This window comes from Rattus norvegicus, chromosome 18 (genome assembly GCF_021556685.1).
Source record: "Rattus norvegicus strain SHRSP/BbbUtx chromosome 18, alternate assembly SHRSP_T2T, whole genome shotgun sequence".
NCBI classification, from domain to species: domain Eukaryota; kingdom Metazoa; phylum Chordata; class Mammalia; order Rodentia; family Muridae; genus Rattus; species Rattus norvegicus.
The window spans coordinates 11,558,638-11,577,670 of record NC_141551.1 but is presented as its reverse complement, the minus strand read 5'-3'; the positions used below and the strand labels follow the sequence as shown (position 1 = coordinate 11,577,670).

The window sequence follows — 19,033 nt, the reverse complement described above, 5'->3', positions numbered from 1 at the left end:
TAAAATAAATTTTCTGTTCATATATTGAAGTTGTTTTAAAAAAATAATACAATCCTCTTTTTTGGACTTTACAGAAATTGCATGTGTGTAATCAGAACGAAGACCACATCCCATCTCAAGACTATGTCCTCACCTATAACTACGAAGGCAGGGGATCTCCAGCCGGTTCTGTAGGTTGCTGCAGTGAAAAGCAGGAAGAAGAGGGACTCGACTTTTTAAACAATTTGGAGCCCAAATTTCTTACATTGGCAGAAACATGTACAAAGAGATAATGCCACCAGGTTGCGATTAGACATGGCCTTAACAGACATTCCAGAAGTTTGAAACCATGATACTGTAAAACAGACTCACTACTTATACAAAATGGTCTTGAGTTATGCTGGCTTGACATGTGATATTCTGACTGTAGTCTAGTATGAAATTGTTACATATTTGGGAGAAACCATCTGTGAAATTCTAATCTTTTCTGGGGGGCATGTGCTGTGCAAAGTGGGGCAGGAGCAGTGTGCTTCAGTTCCTACTCTGTCACAGGGTCATGACCCTTGCAGTGTGCAAGGGGTGTATCTCCGGGTGCTGCTACAGTATACCCACATTGCCTGTCCAGGAGCTTATGCACATATAATGAACTTCCCTCCATTTTACAGTCTTCCCCCTACCAATTTGTATTGTTAAAGCAATTTGTTGCAGACCACTTTTCAAAGAGCACAAGTGTTAAAAGAGAGGACCAGAAAGCTCAAGCTATAGTACTGGAGTGAACTAGGGTCTGTAAAGGAAACACCCTGCCATGAAGATATTTTCCTAACAAAAGACAAGTGAAACTATTAGTCTGAAAACAGTTAAGTTGTATCAACATCATATCCTTCTAAGCATGGTTTAAGAACCAACAGAACACTAAGGACGAGTATATCAGAACAGAACAAACTTACCATAGATTACATTAAAGCTTTTGCAAAGCTGAGGAACTAGGACCCGCTTCCTTCTGATTTCAATATCAAATCCTTTAATGGAATTTGGAAACACAATTTCGAAATTGTATACAATGTGTAGCAATTTTCTGTTTCAGCACCTTCTGACACTAGTGTTTATTTGTAACCAAAGTACACATCAGAGTGACATTTACAATGCAATGGAAACAAAGAGGAAAATGGCAAGGATTGAGAGTAAGGCTGGTGTGGCTTATCCTGTAACAGGAAATCAGGCTCTTAAAGGAGCAGACTCCCTTCTGCCAGGTTACTGTGGGATGTGCCACACCTAAACATGACAGTTCCTGCCTGCTGGAGTAATTTGTTTAACTTTACAAATACATATTACAGTTTTAGTGGAGGAAGATAGAGAGAGCCACATGGAAGAGTAGATTTACTTTGCAGGATATATAAAAATTTGTACATCCAAGCATCAGAAGCCAACTACCAGATTCAGTCCTCTACCCACTACACCTCTGGGGTCTACAGCTTCCTGGACTGCAGTTTACAGAAAGGATGTGGTTTTCTCAAACCTAGTGTTGACAGCCACTGAAATTACATGCTCCACCACTCTTCTACTTTTCTCTCTCTTCTTTTCTTTTCCTTTCTTTTATTTTATTTTGGGGGATGTGATTACCTCTACATACTATATGGCTTCAAACTCACAGTCCTCCTGTTGCAGTCTCTGGATATTAGAATTATAGGCAGATGCCACCAATTGGTCTTATCCTTTAAATTCAGAGCCTTCGTGGTGCTGGGAGACTGTGGGGAAAGTATTGTTACCTTCAGAGTGATTGTCTCAGAATCGAAGCTTCGTTTCCAGAACCCACTCACACTTTATGTGAACATAGCTCTGGCAGTGGTCCAGAAACCCAGCCCTCCTTTTCGTGTCTGCCAAAGCTGCTTGAAAGCCCCATAGCAGAATCACTGAGCTGGCAAACCTTCCAGAAACTCAATCATCCTTCAGCGTGACTTGGTTTTTATTTTTATTTTTATCAGTTTGTTTTGTGAGCTGAGACTTATCACATCAGAAGAAACAGAAATTTCGGATCTAGGCAGGCAAGACATTTTTCAGAACTCTTCTTATTTGGAATATGAAATCAGGAAAGGGGGCTGCAAGGGGGCTGCAACTCAGCCTGGTATAGACAAAGTAAAGGATTTGAGTCCAAGCTCTGCATGGTGACAACATGCTGTAGCCTCAGCACTTGAGTGGCAGGGAGCAGAGGCTCAAGGGACTTCAAGGTTCTCCATAGTTAAGTGAGAAGCTTGAGGCCAGTTTAGGTTACTTGTGGAGAGTCTTTGGATGGGGCAGAATTGTTGTACTGGGCAAACTACGTGTACATCTAAGATTCTGAATCGATTGTTAAACTTTTCCTGTTTTTATTTTACCCCGAGGGTTATTTTTTTGCTAGACTTTTGAAATTGTCAATTTTTTTTTTGTTCACAGCATCATATATTCTTCTCTTCTCACATGTATAGGTGAAAATTGTGCTATTTTAGTGTGTAAGAAAAACAGCTCTCCTCTTCAACACTTTCCTTCCCTCCCCTGGGTTTTTATGTAAATGTACAGACCATCTTTTTCTTACATTTATAAGGAAGCTGTTAACTGTCTACGGAGCAATTGGAGTTTATTTTCCAATGTTATAAACAACTTTAATTAGACAATTAAATTGCTTTTGAAACTTGTCAAATAAAAACAAACAATTGTCGAATGTGTGAAATAGCACTTCTTGATGAGGAATGTAAGGCAGCAATGCCAAGTTGGTTTCCCGTCTTTGCTGGGGGTAAAGAGTAAAGGATCAAAGGTGAGAGAACACTGCAGACTTGAAACACTGAGTTCCAGACTTGCATGGAAGCTAAAATAATCCACAGTACCTTTGTTTTTTGTTTTTGTTTTTGATTTTTTTGTTGTTTTTTCTGAAGAGAAAAGGATTTATTCAGCTTACACTTCCACAGTGCTGTTCATCACCAAAGGAAGTCAGGACTGGAACTCAAGCAGGTCAGGAAGCAGGAGCTGATGCAGAGGCCATGGAGGGATGTTACTTACTGGCTTGCTCATCTTGCTTTCTTATAGAACCCAAGACTACCAGCCCAGAGATGACACTACCCACAATGTGCCCTCCCACCCTTGATCACTGAGAAAATGCCTTATAACTGGATCTCTCATGGAGGCCTTTCCTCAAGAGAGGCTCCTTTCTCTGTGATAACTCCAGCCTGTGTCAAGTCGACACATAAAACCAGCCAGTGCAGTGGTGCTCATGACTTTACACCCAAGAGGGATCAAGTCTGCAGACTTAAGACTTCAGTACATGAATCCTAGATTCACTAGAAAAGTGCTGAGTGCCTCTATCTCCTCCTGTTGGTGAACCCATCCGTTCCACCTAATGACCCTATCAAAAAGGGGGCTAGCAAAAGGGATCAGCAATTAAAAGCACTTGTGGATCTCGCAGAGAACCCAAATTCAGTTCCCAGCACCCACATGACCACTGACAACTGCCTATAATTCCATTTCCAATGGATCTCCACAGTACCTTTGTATACCAGTGACTGTGCTACAGAACAGGTCACTGGACAATTGTCAACACCATATGTACTGGGACCAGGAATTTTTAAGGCAATTTTCTAGGCAATGAGGACCGCCTAGAAAAACTTACAATATGGACTGACTGCAGTGATGACCAGTAAAAACCTGAACTGGATGATGAGTTATTGTTCTTCATGGCTGAGCATAGCTCCAGCCCCCTTTATCTCTGGTGTAGGGATTTACTAATAGGAGAAGAAAGGGGCTGCATTTTTGTGACACGGAATAAACTGGCATTCTTCCTACTCCACACAAAGCCATTAGGAACTAGGGATGTGAGAGGAAGGCCGCTTCCCCGTGTGTTTTCTGGTTTGCTTTCTGGTGAGCCTAGTTCCTCTTGAGTTCTCCAGTCAGGAGAGGCTGGTGTGCTGTCTTTACTTGGCTTCCTCTTCCCCACAGCTTCTTTACAAGTATCTGCAAGGGAGTGTGGGTCATACCCTTCAATGACTCAGGTCTCCCCTAGTCTCAAGAACCAGACAGGATGAGCACATTGATGTCACTCACACACTGGTGTGGTTACACATACTTTCTCAAGCAGAAGCACCTATATCTACTTTGGGACCCCAAATATTGAACTTTAGCAGAGAAACCTGCATTCTCTTTCTTTTACAATCCTTGTCTCCTGTGAGGAACACAACCTTTGTGGGGAGAAAGCATTTCCATGTATGGTTTACTTGTGTGTGTGTGTGTGTGTGTGTGTGTGTGTGTGTGTGTGTGTGTGTACACTCATATAAAGTGAGTTGTGAACTGGTTGTGAGCCACTCAACATGGATACTGGGAACTGAACTCTGGTCCTCTGTAAGAATTGCAAGCACTCTTACCTACTGAGCCATCTTTCTAGCCCTAGAAGAAAGCATCTGTCAGGTCTCTGAGACAATATTTTCATCAGCCTATGTTCCGTTAGGGAACATTTTGTTCTTAGATTCTGACGCTGTTTACATAGATGTTTTACTACTTTTCTTTCGTTATGCTAAATGTGCTGTGTGATATAAATACAGGCTCACTAATTTTGGTAAAAGATAGATTTCAATTTCACCCTTAATGATTCAGATGCCTTTATGTATGTAATCTGTAACTCTAAAGTGATACAGAGTTACTGGTTAGAGAGCTATGTTATAGCTGAAATTATCCTACTGAATCATGCAGTCTTTCTGATATGATGCGATGTGCTGGAAGCTAAAGACAGTCTTAAAAATTACTCCTGCTCTGCTGGGTTGTTTTTTAAAAAATATGAATCATCATAGACAAGTTAAAACAGACATATAATAACATAAGTTTACCTGAGGAAATGCCGAGCATAAAAGGCCCAAGAAAGAGAGAGCACAGGGACAATGATACATTTTTTCCTGTCTTAGTAACACTTCTGCCTTGTGCTTGTAACTTAGTGAAGTGCACAGTACATCTCTGAACCAAAGTCAGAAGCGCATTTCAGGGATTGAATGTGACTATGTATAAGTTCAGATGGTCAAAGCCATGTTACTCTCCAAAAGAGGACCTTGTCTGCTTGGTCTTGTCAAACCTGAAAAGTCTTGTCATTCAGAAGATCTGGGCTTTATTTTATTTATTTTAAAATTATTTTCTTTTCTTTGTATGTGAGCCTGATTGTATTTCTGTGTACCAGGTGCATGCAAGAGTCTACGGAAACCAGAAGAGGGCACAAGATTCCTGGGAACTGGAGTCGTAGATGGTTATGAGCTGCTGTGTGGGTGCTGAGAACAGAATCAGGGTCTTCTGTGAGAGTAGGGAATACTTACTGGGCATGCTCTGCAGCTCCAGGACCTAGATCTCATATGTTAACCTGGGCTTCAAATCATGTCTCCAGTGACAACCCATGATGTCAAATACACCTTTACTTTCCCAACTTACTTTGTCTCTATACTCAAAAATATTTAGGCAAAAGGGAAATAGGAACATAATCCCATTACAGTAAATTCGTATGCTTATATTTTTGAGAGTGCACATCTCCACAAAATTGGATAAATTCTTACTTCTGTCACTGTCAATCCAATACTTTAACCAGTTTTAATTTTTGTAGAGGACTTTTTAACTCCTCTGGGTGGAATACAGATATGCCTTTAGTATACACACACCTTTAATGCCAAACAATGTAGGTAAGTTTAGTTCGTAGAAGGAGCAGTGCTTGATAGTGATGTCTAATTGAGGGGCAGACAAAGTGACAAATCAGAGAAAGATTAGACAACGTGAGTCAGAAATAAGATGTCTCATGGGGACAGATAGGAAAGAGACACTTCTTAAGAGCAGCACAGGGTGGGGGAGGGAGGGAGAGAGAGAGAGAGAGAGAGAGAGAGAGAGAGAGAGAGAGAGACAGAGAGACAGAGAGACAGAGAGACAGAGAGACAGAGAGACAGAGAGACAGAGAGACAGAGTTGAGAGTTGAGGCAGTTGGGAGTCAGAGCTGGGAGTTTGTCCTGAGTTCATGTAGTTGAGCACAGATCAGCAGAGGCAGCTGAAGTCAGAGAATAAGAAGGAGTCAGATGAGAACAGATGGCCAGAGTTAGTTTGAGGCCAGGCAGAGCAATTCCATGAGGAGCTAAATTGAAACAGTCAGCTCTGGAGTTTGAGTCAGAACAGCTGAGTTGAACCAGCCAGCAGAGTTCAGAAAGAGCTAGAAAGAGTGAGCTTGTCCAGCAGGAAGGCTCCAAAATGACAATCACACCAGGCGAATAAAATACTTTTACAAACTTTCACTCATTTTACAAATGCTTAAAAGTCGAATCTGCAATCAACTTGTATTCATATTTTTTAAAAAATAACAATTAAACCAATCATTATTTCTAACTGCTGATTAGATTAACTTCCACTCCATAACTGAGCATGCACAGCAATCATGTAACAGCAGGTTAAAGCCACTGTCTTCAGGAGACTTTAAGACAGCATAAGAATAAAGACCCAGAGAGAGGGACAAGAAAGCACACACAGATGCACCTGTAGGGGCTGGAGAGATGGCACAGTGGTTAAGAGCACTTAATGCTCTTCTAAAGAATCTGAGTTTAGTTGCTAGACCCCTAGTGGGTACCTCATGATATCCTATTCAGATCCAGTGTTTATGTGTTCTTATGTACTGCATAGGCATCTGCATATACATATATATATATGTAAATAAAAAAATAAAATAATCCTAACACACACACATGGTGTGTGTGTGTGTGTGTGTGTGTTGTTGTAAGACTTGAGAAAAGCCCACTGAGTCCTGTGTACAGGATGTCCCACACACAGAGACACAGAGACGGAGATCGATATAATAAGCAAGAGGTTTACTAGTCTAGTGCACTAGGGTCATTCTGCAATCGGGGCAGAGGTGACCCCCAGGGACAAAGGCACACACTTTTTATACTGTTTTAGGAGTACAAGCAAGGTTACAGTTTAAACTTATTGGCTAAGCACATTGACCTTTGAATCTATTGGCTAGTAAGTAAGACACACATTCAAGCTCCGGCAGGGAGGTGTCTTTGGCCCTGTAGAGGAGACAGTGGGGGGTCCCACCCCTATTGTGGTTGTGACACTTATAGAATGGAGTGTTTACTCAGCAAATTCTTGTGGCACTCCCTGGCAGGAAGACACCTGATGTTTTCTAAGAGAGCTTTTGTCTGCTTGGTCCCCACATTCAGTGTGTGTGTGTGTGTGTGTGTGTGTGTGTGTGTGTGTGTGTGTACTTAGGCCAAGCCAAGAGCAAGGTTCAAGTTTGAGTACAAATAATGCTCTGATTTTTTTTGTGTCCATGTGTGGAAATACTTTGTGACTTGTCAGGTGACCTATGTAAGTACTAGATCTACCTACGTAGTCTCTTGTTTAAAATATGACCATTCATTAATTTATTCATTCAGTTAGTGATAATTCTTGGTCAGTTACCACATGCTAAGGATAGTTTTCAATGCTAAAGATATAGCAGTGAGGAGAGTAACTAAAGCCAGTTTTAAATTTTAAGTTTCATTCCTGGAAGGGAGAGGAAATGCTTTGCTTGGCGTGTCCCTATTTCTAAAGGCAGCATATGTGAGCTGGAATGGGGTGGGGGTGGGGATCCCAGTGGGATGTCTGGGCTTGTATCCTGTGTCCACCCAGCGTCTGGGATCTTGCTTTGGTTCAGTAAGGGGTGCCTGCTCTCTTGCATTTTCTCCCTCCATTCTTTTTTTCATCTTCTTGCTTTCCCATGGTCTCACTGTTTTTTCTTTAGCTCCCTGGGCTACTCCATTTCTTCTAATTTTCTTTCTGCTCCTTCCCTCATCTGATTTTCTGTGCTTTCTTGAGCTAGATCTTGAGCTCGCAGCTGGGCTTTGATGATTGCCAGAGGTCTTCATGTGCGCATCACAGGGAGGCTCCTTTGTAACTGACTATCCAAGAAGGCATGTGCCAGCAAGTGTTTTAGAGAACCTCACTGCCAATACCAACATTTGGCATCTTGGTCATCTTCCAATAGTGGGGCTCTAGCTTGTCCTTCAACATGTCTCTACAGCCTGGATCTGTAGAGCCATTTACCCTCCAGCTGGCCTATGTTACCTTTCAGCGTTTTGTCTCTACCCTGAGCCAATGTCTTACACTGACACTTGGCGCCCCTCTCTGAAGCAAAGACCACATGTTTCCTCTTGTTTTATATTCTAAGATTCTACGCACTTCTGAATCCATAGATCTACAGTCTTCTCTGTGGTAAGAAAGGTAAGAGATAGAAATACTTGTGCTTGCAGTAATTTGCCAGCCATATACATTTATATTTTTTTCAACAGCAGACAACAGGAATTCAAGACAGCAGAAGCCTGCAGCCTATGAGACTGCTCTTAAAATTCTTCATGGTTGTGTGAGAGACATTCATTACGATGAGCGATAATGATGATGAGTGTCCATTGTTTCTTAATTAGAGAACATGGCTGATTATTATGCCATTATTAGATCAGTTTATCTATTGATCATGTCAGCTGCTTCTTAGTTCACGGTTAATGTAGTTACCCCCTTCTTCATTTAACGAGGAGCTTTGCTCATATGCCAGGATATCTTGGTGTATGTGTGATAGATGTCTCTTCACATATGAACTCTTTAAGTTCTACATAGCAAATGTGAGCTTTCCCTGAAAGAAATGTTTCCGTTGTCACACTCTGAGGTATCGGCCCTTGTGACTTAGTGTTTCTCTCGTTACTTTGTCATTTCTGTTACATTTCCTTGTGTAAATTGTTTTATCTGAGGAGGAATCTTCTATGACCCTTTTCTATTGATGTCTTACAAATGGCCAAGAACTTTATGGATTTAAGGAGCCCAGATTTATAATCAGGATTCTATGATCCACCCACCCCCACCCCACAAAATGCAGCTGGAGATACCAGGAAGCTGCCATACTGCACTGCACTCTCACCCAGAGGCCCGAAGAAGAAAGACTCACTCAGGTTGCTGGCAGACTTCATTTCCTTGTAGATTTCCCAGTTCTAGCTTCTTGTTGTTTTAGAGACATGGTCCAAGTTAGCCTTGAACTTGTGATCCTCCTTTTTCAGCCTCCCACATGCTGGGACTTCGGATGCTGTCACCACACCCAGTGGTGCCTGTTTTTGTTGCCTGTTGTCACTGTGGGGGGGTGCCCTCATGTCTCACAAGCCACATAGAGGCTTTGACATGCTACTTTCCTCAGTGTAACTCCTGCTGTCTCTACTCTGCCATATGGAGTCTTAGCCAAAGGAGAGACATCTCAGCCATGCTTTTATTTTTCATATACTTAGAAGGTATTTTATTATTGCTATTTTAGTTATTTGTGTGTGTGTGTGTGTGTGTGTGTGTGTGTGTGTGTGTGTGTGTGATATGCTTGGGTGAGGGCATGTGTGTTACTGAGTATTTAAGGAGGTCAGAGGACAGCTCTGTGAAATAGGTTCTTGCCTTCCACCTGCAGGGATGGAGCTCAGGTCCTTGGGCTTATGCTGTAGGCCTTTGGTCCATCTCATCGACTTTCTTCACCAAAGTTTAATGATTAGAGGCAAATTACATTTCCTACTTCAAAGAACAAGTTGGACACCCAGGCATAAGTAGAAAGTTGAGATGTCATTAGGGGTCACTTAGGCTCTGTCACATGTTGGAGATTGGTTCTAATGATTTGATTCAATCGGGAATCTGCTCGTCCAAATGCTAAAGGTTCTTGTCCCCAATTGGTTTTTGATAGATCAATAAAGATGCCAGTGGCCAATAGCTGGGCAAAGGGAGGCAGGGTGGGGCCCTTAGAGTTGTGTGGGCTAGGTTGGGGGGGTGAAGATCTCAATGATGTGATGGGAGAGGGTTGGATGAAGGAGCTCCAGGAGAGAGTCAACCAGTGGTCACTTCCCCAAATAGGCCCAGGGAATTGGACGGAGAATTAGAACTGCCCAGCCTGCTGAGTAGCCAAGACATTTTAAAAATAAGCCTGTGGTGTGTGTGTGTGTGTGTGTGTGTGTGTGTGTGTGTGTGTGTGTGTGTGTGTTCCATTGAGAATCCTAAGAGTTCCTGAACAGGTGACTGGAAGTGTGAGACTGGCCGGGAGCAGAAAGTGGTGTAGTGAAAACTGGACACTATGGTCACCACAGTCTCTTCCTCTATTTCTGAGAGCATGGAGTTTTTAGAGTTGGTTTCTTCTTGTGCTCAGTTGAATTCAGGTTTACTCATCTGCTAGCAGGTATTTACTAAGCTATAAGTCCTGTCCCTGCTTGTTCAGTTTATTTATTTTAAAGCTGTCATCTGAAGGCAGAAGAGGAGAGAAAAAGTCTGACCTTTCATATGTGAAATCCATCATGGAAATAACTCACTGAGACAGCACTGTTTCTTTCAGACATACAATACATTTATGCTATGAGTTTATCATGTTCTTGTTTTAACTGTTTTATCTAAGGGAGACGTCACATAAAAATGGAGTCTGTATTGCTTGGAACATGAATGGCAGACGGAATACCAGCATTATTTGGCACATGTTGGATAGTTAATTATTGAATTCTCCTCTACGTCTGTATTCATTTTGCAGATTAAAACTTGGCTGCTCAGAGTGGGCACTGAGGGAGGGTGGGCAGAAGAAATCCCATACCAGGCCTCAATCTACCTTTCTGGAAAGATTCTTTGATTTGCACTATAATACTTCTGTTCAATAAATAAGTTACCCTTCATCAATAAACAATGGTTATATAATGCCTGAAATCAGTGATGTTAATATAGTCACTATAACGGTATTTTCTGAAGTTGCTCTAGGAAGTAGTTTTACATAGACCCCTACCTTCAATTTGGTTAATTAAGTTGTTCAAACATTAGGCTTTCTTTTTTTTTTCTCACCAAATATTTTGTTCCTTCAGTTACACACAGGTACAGAGAAAGAAAATGTGGGATATTTGTACTCATAAGAAAAGCCACAAGAGCACAAAATCCTGCCACCTGCTGATGGAATTAGAGCTTGCCAGGCTGCTTTTCTCACTGAAACCAAGACATCAAACTGTGGAAGGAAAGACTGCTGGTTCCCAGTGACTTGGGAGGGGGGGTGGGCAGAGAGAAGGTCAACCGGAAGTGTGGGAGGAATCACCTGCTTCAGTTCTTGCTTAGCAAACACAGTTGGCTGTCAGTTACAATCCATGCCGGGATGTTTTCAGTTGACTAGAAAGAAGGCCAGCCCCTCCATCCCCTGCAGCACATCAAGATGGCTGGTGGAGAGGGGCCGACGCGCGTAGCAACTTCCTTTTGTTGCTGCTAATTATGTTCCTGTGCTGGGTTACCATGGGTAAAGGAGCAAAAGATGAAGTAAAAACTCCATACTGATTATAAATTTACCACCTCAAATTTTTGAAAATTTCATCCAAATTTGGAGTTTTCTTACCTTTGCTTTTATTTGAAAATTTTATTTTCACGAAATCTCTTTGTGTGGCATGTTTTATATTAGATTCTCATTTGCTCGATAACATCAGATTTCCTTTGCTGGATGTTTGTGTGGTACCCTTCTTGCCCTTTATCCCAGTTTTCTCTTGCATAGAGCAGATGGTGAAAGTATAAACATTTATGTTTTAATAGTGTATTTACATTCACTATTGCAAAGTAATTATCGACATACCTGGCTTTTGTGTATTATATTGCTATGTTATTTATTTCAGTCCCATCTTTGAGCCTTCATTTCTCATTCTTCATTTACTTCAACACATGAGAGCATTTTATTATTGGTCATGAGTACAATTCTAACATTTATGCACCGACGAATGTGTATGTGTAACAGGCACAGTGACACACTTCCCACATCCATACAAATCATCTGTATGTAATGTGTAAAGGACAGTCTTCATCATAGTCAAAAGATAGTACAGCTGTTTCTTATTATTAACACTTTTATTATTGTGCAAAGAAAATCCATGCCCTTTCGTTACAGGCTCCGTTACTGACAGCAGCCAGCTCACTTTATGCCAAGACCCATCTAGCCATACTCAACCCTCATGCAGTGTATACTCCTTTGGAACTGCTTCCTCGTCTGTGGCTCTCTCTACGTGTAACACTTCCAGTGCTTATTAATGGTAATGGATGCCTGTCTGCCTGCAATTTGTTGTCTGTTTTCTCTTTCTTTCTCTCTCTCTTCCCCCATCTTTCTTTGTAATTGCTCTGTGGACAAGGATGATTTAAAACTCTGGAATGCGCCTTTGGCTTCACCTTCCAAATTCTTCATTCTCTCTGTGAGCATTTGTACATACAATTCATGTGGCCATATGTGATATGACAAGTCTGACTATTACCCAAAGAACTGTAAAGTGTTTACCAGAGCATGAATCTCACATTTGTAGATTGTTTATTTTGATAGAATTGAATTCATAAAGTCCTTTTCATATTGTTAATTCTGAGCTCATAGGATTACAGTATATTGGTCTTCTTTTCATGGTTTTTATAATTTTGTCTTTGGTTTTTACTTATTTATTCTCTCTTTTATTTAATACAATTATCATTTATTTGCAAGTGTGTGTGTGTGTGTGTGTGTGTGTGTGTGTGTGTGTGTGTAAGTCAGAGGACGATTCTTGGGAGTTAGTATTCCTCTTTTACTCTGTGGACATCAGGTACAGACCTTAGGTGGTCAGCTTTGGTGGTAGCATCATTACCCATGCAGTCATCTGTCCTCTCTCATGCTCTTTATTTTGAGAATATTGAGTCACAGAATATTTGGGGTTCACAGAGAAGCAAAAGGTGAGGTTTCTACCATGGGACTAACTTGCTCCTAGTGGATATTCACAAACTTATAAATAATGTACCTAAGTTCCTGCTCCAGATTCTAATCAAGAGCTACCTTGGATTGCCATGACAACTCACAGCAGACTGAGTAACCAGTGATAATAATTGTCCTCACTGCTTTGCAGGCCACTAGTGTGGCTTCATGTGGCTTATTCCGGGGTACCTACAAGTCCTTCAGAACTAAGACCCTACATTTATAATGGGACTTAATACTACTTTTCTCCCTAAACTCCCTGTTTTCAAACATAGTCACTTAGGAGCTAAAACAGAGACATAGCAGAGCAAGTGGAGCCACAGTTCAGCCATGACGACATCCATCCCTGGAACTGGAGAATGACGTATCTTCAACATGTTACTAAGAAGTCAATAGTCTAAGCAAGAAAGAGAAAGAGATCATGCTCTCAGCTTACAAATTCAATTCATCAGTCTTTAGGTTCTTATGTTCTCTTTTTACTTAACCCTGACCCGATTGAAGCTTTCTACTGAATTTTTTATTTCACTTGTAGTTTTAGGTTCTAAAAATTGTATTATCTAAAAAAAATCCTTCTGTTTCTTTGTAATATTCTGAATTGATTCAGATATCATTTTCTCAAATTTTTATCAATTTATTTATTCTCAGTATTTTGTGTGTATGTAGGTCAATCTTTCAAAAGTCTTTGATGAATTTGATGTTTGTATAATTTATTCTGCTTTTTTGAGTGGTTCTTATTTTCGAATTCTTTATATGGCTTGTGTTACGGTTGTTATTATTGTTAGAAGTTTAATATTTGATAATCATAACATGGTTATGATAATCAGACTTTTCCCTGTTCTGAGGCAATGTCATATTTTTGTTTTTAAACGTCACAAGTAGTAGAACATCTATTTTGAGACTTCTCAACTAATGAGATGATTATTGTTTCTGTATGTTCTCATTGCTGTCTGTTGCTGTAATTAATTTCTTTTATGTTGATGTGATAAGTACCTTATAAAAACAACTCTAGAGATAAAAGATTCATTTTGGCTTACAGATCCAAGAAAATAGAGTCCATAATGGTTGGGAAGGCATGAAGGCTGGAACAGGAAGCTGGCTGTTCACATTGTACCCTCACTCAGGAGGTAGACAGCAAGCAGCAGTGAGACCAGGTTATAAGATATCAAAGTCTTCGAGCTTCCTCTGTAATCTCTTTAAATACCACCCACAGTTGGGGACTGAATATTTAAAGACATGAGTATATGGGGGCATTTTATGCTCAAACCACAATAGTAGCTTCAGCTTACACTCACCAACTGCTTGGACAGAGATTTTCTTGATGGCCTGAAATCAGACAGACAGACAGACAGACAGACAAACTGACTGACAAACAGACACACACACACACACACACACACACACACACACACACACACGCACGCACGCACACACACACTTAATTCAAATGAGGTATTTGTATTCATTAGCTTTTCTCATTACTGTGAACAAATTCTAGCAGAACACTTTAATGGAGGGGTGATCTTTTTTGGTTTTTGTGTTTTCAGAAGACCCAGTTTATGGTTGCTTGGCCCCGCCCTTGGACAGAGCTTCATTACAGTGGAGCCATGTGGAGAAATTATTTACCTCACAGCCCATATGAAAGAGACGGCACAGGGCTGAGGGGCAACCTTCCTGGGCATAGTTGCAGTAATTTAGTTCTTCCAGATAAATCCCATGGTTGAAGTCTACACCAACTTTCCCAAAATAGCACCAGTATCCTGGAGGCCACAAGGCCAACACAAGAGCTTGCAAAGGACTGTTTATGTTTAAGCTATAACAATATGTTTTGTTCTACTGACTCCCAGGAAAAAGAGAACTGGACTAGCATTGTGGAAAGCCAAGAAGGTAACTGGACAGGGGAGGGCTTGAGGCAGTTAAATACCACCTTGCACTGCTATCATTTTGGAGATGGTTTCTTCTTGGTTTGGGGTTTCCCTGAGTCCTGTAAATCTTTGTTTTTGAAGCTCCCAGTAAATTGTTTAGAAGGATTGGCCTTCTCAGTGTTTCTGAAGGAGGGACCATTTGCAGTTCTGTAGTTTACTACTTTGCTGACAGATTCCACAGAATTCTTAACTAGTCAAACAATTCATTTTCCAAGCTTTTACCCATCTTCTGGCATTTTATGTTAGAAAAGATATGTTAGGAAATAAAAAACATCAAACGTTTGCATTGTTTAATCCAAAAGTCTAGTATTTTTTCTTTGACTCATAGGTAAGATTAAATCCTAAAGATTCGGGGTCAATAGTAGCATTTGCTTTTGGAAACTATTTATACAATGCTTCTTGTTGTAGCAATATTTCTATAGAAACTCTTAAGAGGTTAGAGTCAACTTCCCTGTGGAATCTGTTAATGGCTTTGTCTATCTAAAGCTCTATCGGCTATCTGATTTGTCACTCTTCTTCCTTCAAGTCGAAAGTTACTTGCTTTCAATTTAGCACATGATACTCTTTTTCTGTTTCTTATACACAATATAAAATAATTTGTCTTCATTCAAAGCATTAATTTTAGGGATTTCTTATATTTTTTCACTTAAAAGAAATGACATCATTTCTTCTGATTAACTGCAGTGTGTGGACATCGAAGCTGTCTTTGTGAAGGTAATTTTCAAAATCATGTTGATTTAATTAACTTAATCTTGTAATTATAAAATATCCTCAGAATAGGTCTGAAAGGTTGGGTTTTACTTCCAATTCCCTTTTCAATTAACTAAAAAGTGCTTAGTTAATTTGTAGTAAAAGTTTGTAGTAATAGGATTGCTGAGAAAAAACGGGTCATTTTGAGAGAATGTGATCCTTCTGGTCTGAACTTGTGCCATGAGCAGATTGGCGCTGGTCCCGCACCTATTCCCAAACACCCAGAGGAAGCCAGGTACTCTAACATACCCAGGATCACAGGACTACAGGTGTGCTAACAGGGCCAGGATCACAGGAGCACAGGAGCACAGGAGCACAGGAGCACAGGAGCACAGGATCACAGAGGAAGCTCAACTCCAGAAGCTTGGACACACCCATGAGCATTGGGGCTCTGGCACATTCAAGGTCACAGTTGCGGCCACAACATCTTCCCCAACACCAAGCATAACTGGGACCCACATAGGAACCAGGGAAACACAAATCCCTGCCCACCCAGAGGAGCGGATTCCTTCCAGTTTGTATCTGTTCCCAGAGTAAAACCAAGGCTCTGGCCTCCTAACACCACCCACTTCTGCAGCACCATGAGAAAGCTTGACTCCTAGGAGCTCGGATACAACAGGACCTCAGGAGTTTGGTCACAATAGGAATTCAGTATCTCAGAGGCAGCGTGACTCCCAGGAGCTCTGACACACTCAGGATCCCAGAATAATAGGATCACAAAGACACCTGGACTCTGAGGAGTTCTGACACAACCAGGATCACAAGAAAGACAGGCTCCAGTCAGAGACTAGAGCAGGCACTAGAGATAACCAGATGGTGAGAGGAAAGCACAAGCATATAATCAACAGAAACCAGGGCTACTTGGCATCAGCAGAACTCAGTTCGCCCACTACAGCAAGTCCTGGATACCCTATCATACCTAAAAAGCAAGATTCAGAGTAAAAATCATATATCATGATAATGATAGAGGACTTTAAGAAGGAGATGAATAATCCCCTAAAAGAAATACAGGAAAACACAACCAAACAGGTAAAGGAAAATCACCCAGGATCTAAAAATGGAAGTAGAAACAATAAAGAAATCATGAAGGGAGACAACCCTGGAGATAGAAAACCTAGGAAGAGATCAAGAATCATAGATGTAAGCATCGCCAACAGAATACAAGAGATAGAAGAAATCTCAGGTGCAGAAGATACCATAAAAAACATTGACAAAACAAGTCAAAGAAAATTCAAAATGCAAAAAGCTCCTAATCCCAAATATCCAGGAAATTCAGGACACAATGAGAAGACATATACCTAAGGATAATAGGTATAGAAGAGAGCAAAGATTCCCAACTTAAAGGGCTAATAAATATCTTCAATAAAATTATAGAAGAAAACTTCCCTAACCTAAAGAAAGAGATGCCCACAAACATACAAAAGCCTACAGAACTCCAAATAGACTGGACCAGAAAAGAAATTCCTCCCGTCACATAATAGTCAAAACACCAAATGCACAAAACAAAGAAAGAACATTAAAAGCAGTAAGGGGAAAAGGCCAGTAACGTATAAAGGCAGACCTATCAGAATTATACCAGATTTTTCAACAGAGACCATGAAAAATAGAAAATCCTAGACAGATGTCATTCAGACCATAAGAGAACACAAATGCCAGCCCAGGCTACTATACCCAGCAAAACTCTCAATTCCCATAGATGGAGAAACCAAAATATTACCAACAAAACAAAATTTACATAATATCTTTCCATAAATCCAGCCATACAAAGGATAATAGATGGTAATCTCCAACACAAGGAGGGAAACTAGACCCTAGGAAAAGCAAGAAAGTAATCTCCTTGCAACAAACCCAAAAGAAGAGAGACACACAAACATAATTCCACCTCTAACCCCAAAATAACAGGAAACAACAATCACTGTTCCTTAATATCTCTCAATTATCAGTGGACTCAAGTCCCTAATAAAAAGGCATAGACTAACAGACTGGAAAAATTAAAGAGGACCTAGCATTTTGCTGCTTACAGGAAGCACACTTCAGTGACAAAAACAGACACTACCTCACAGTTAAAGGCTGGAATAAAATGTTCCAAGCAAATGGTTCCAAGAGACAAGCAGGAGTAGCCGTTCTAATGTAGAATAAAATTGACTTTCAACCAAAAGTTATCAAAAAGGATAAGGAAGGACACCTCATATTCATCAAGGGAAAAATCCACCAAGATGAACTCTCAATCCTAAATATCTATGCTCCAAATGTAAGGGCATCTACATTCATAAAAGAAACCTTAGTAAAGCTCAAAGCATATATTGCACCTCACACAATAATAGTGGGAGACTTCAACACCCCACTCTCATCAATGGGCAGATCATGGAAACAGAAACTGAATAGTGACACAGTGAAACTAACAGAAGTTATGAACCAAATGGACTTAACAGATATTGATAGAACATTCCATCCTAAAACAAAAGGATATATCTTCTTTCCAGCACCTCATGATACCTTCTCCAAAACTGACCATATAAAATAGGCCTCAACAGATACAAGAAGATTGAAATAATTTCATAGATTCTATTAGATGTCCATGGACTATGGCTGGTCTTCAATAACAACAAAAACAACACAGAGAGAGTATGTCAACTGGAAACTTTTAAGGGACTTTTAAAAACGATGAAACAAGGTTAGTCATTAGAGAGAAATGAACTTCTTTGGGTCTTAACTGCCTAGAATATTGTACCAGAATGTCAATATCCATGCCAATCAATAACTGCTTAATAATATGACATCATTAGGCCTGTATTTCATAAATATTTACAGTTATGAGCTTATATTTAAATATCATTATAATAAAATACCTGCTTACTATTAAGTACATGATGTAAAGAAAAGTATCGTGAAAAAAATAAGTGGCATAAGTGTAAGCATCAGGGGCTTTCACTCTTGTGGGTGCAGATGCTGTGCTTAGCTCAGGGCTGGGGAAGGTCAAAGGTTGTGTGTTATCCTTCTCAAGCTGAACCCAGGGACCTAGAGCCCTCAATGATTTTTTAAATTATTATTATTCTCGGAGTCTTTCCCCTTACACAACCCCTTGCACACATGTTGTCTAAGTTACCTGGCAACAGGCAGGTGTGTCTGACTCACTATAAAAGGGGCTGCTTGACCCCGCCATTCTCTCTTGCTCTTGCCTTCCTGCTCCTGATCTGTCCTCTTGTCCCTTCCCCCTCTCTCACCATTCCCCTCCCCCCTTTCTCCACGTGCTCATGGCTGGCCTCTACTTCTCCACTACTCTGTACTCTGCTCTTTCTCCCAGCCTTTCTCTGGTTCTACTAACTTCTCAACTCCCCTCCCTATGCCCTAAATAAACTCCACTCTTTACTATATTGTCCTGTGGCTGGTCCCTCTGGGGGAAGGGATACCTCAACATAGGTCTGTGGAGGCACTTCCCTTACCCCACACCTCACCACACATCCATCAGACATATTCCTTCTCCCATCTTTTTATAAACACAAGTCAGTTGGTTTCTGAATTGAAAAGTATTAGTAAGACTTCTCAGAACTTTAAGGGCAACTTTATTCTTTGCTTAGTGGTCTTTCTTTAGATAGGACAGGGGTCAACATTTGTGCTACGTATAAATATATAAATCTTTTGA

General features: G+C 40.6%; 1 protein-coding gene across 2 annotated transcripts in view; it reads left to right on the top strand.

The window, feature by feature from the left end:
• Positions 1-2,674, top strand: part of Dsc3 (desmocollin 3) — a 36,690-nt gene extending 34,016 nt beyond the window's left edge. The window contains exon 17 of one of the 2 annotated variants that reach the window (XM_087593009.1): positions 75-2,674. Coding sequence is in view for 1 of the 2 variants with exons in the window: in NM_001107402.1 (NP_001100872.1) it covers positions 75-272 (198 nt within the window). In the remaining variant the exon portion in view is untranslated. 2 annotated transcript variants of the gene reach the window in all.
• Positions 2,675-19,033: the final 16,359 nt, after the last annotated feature.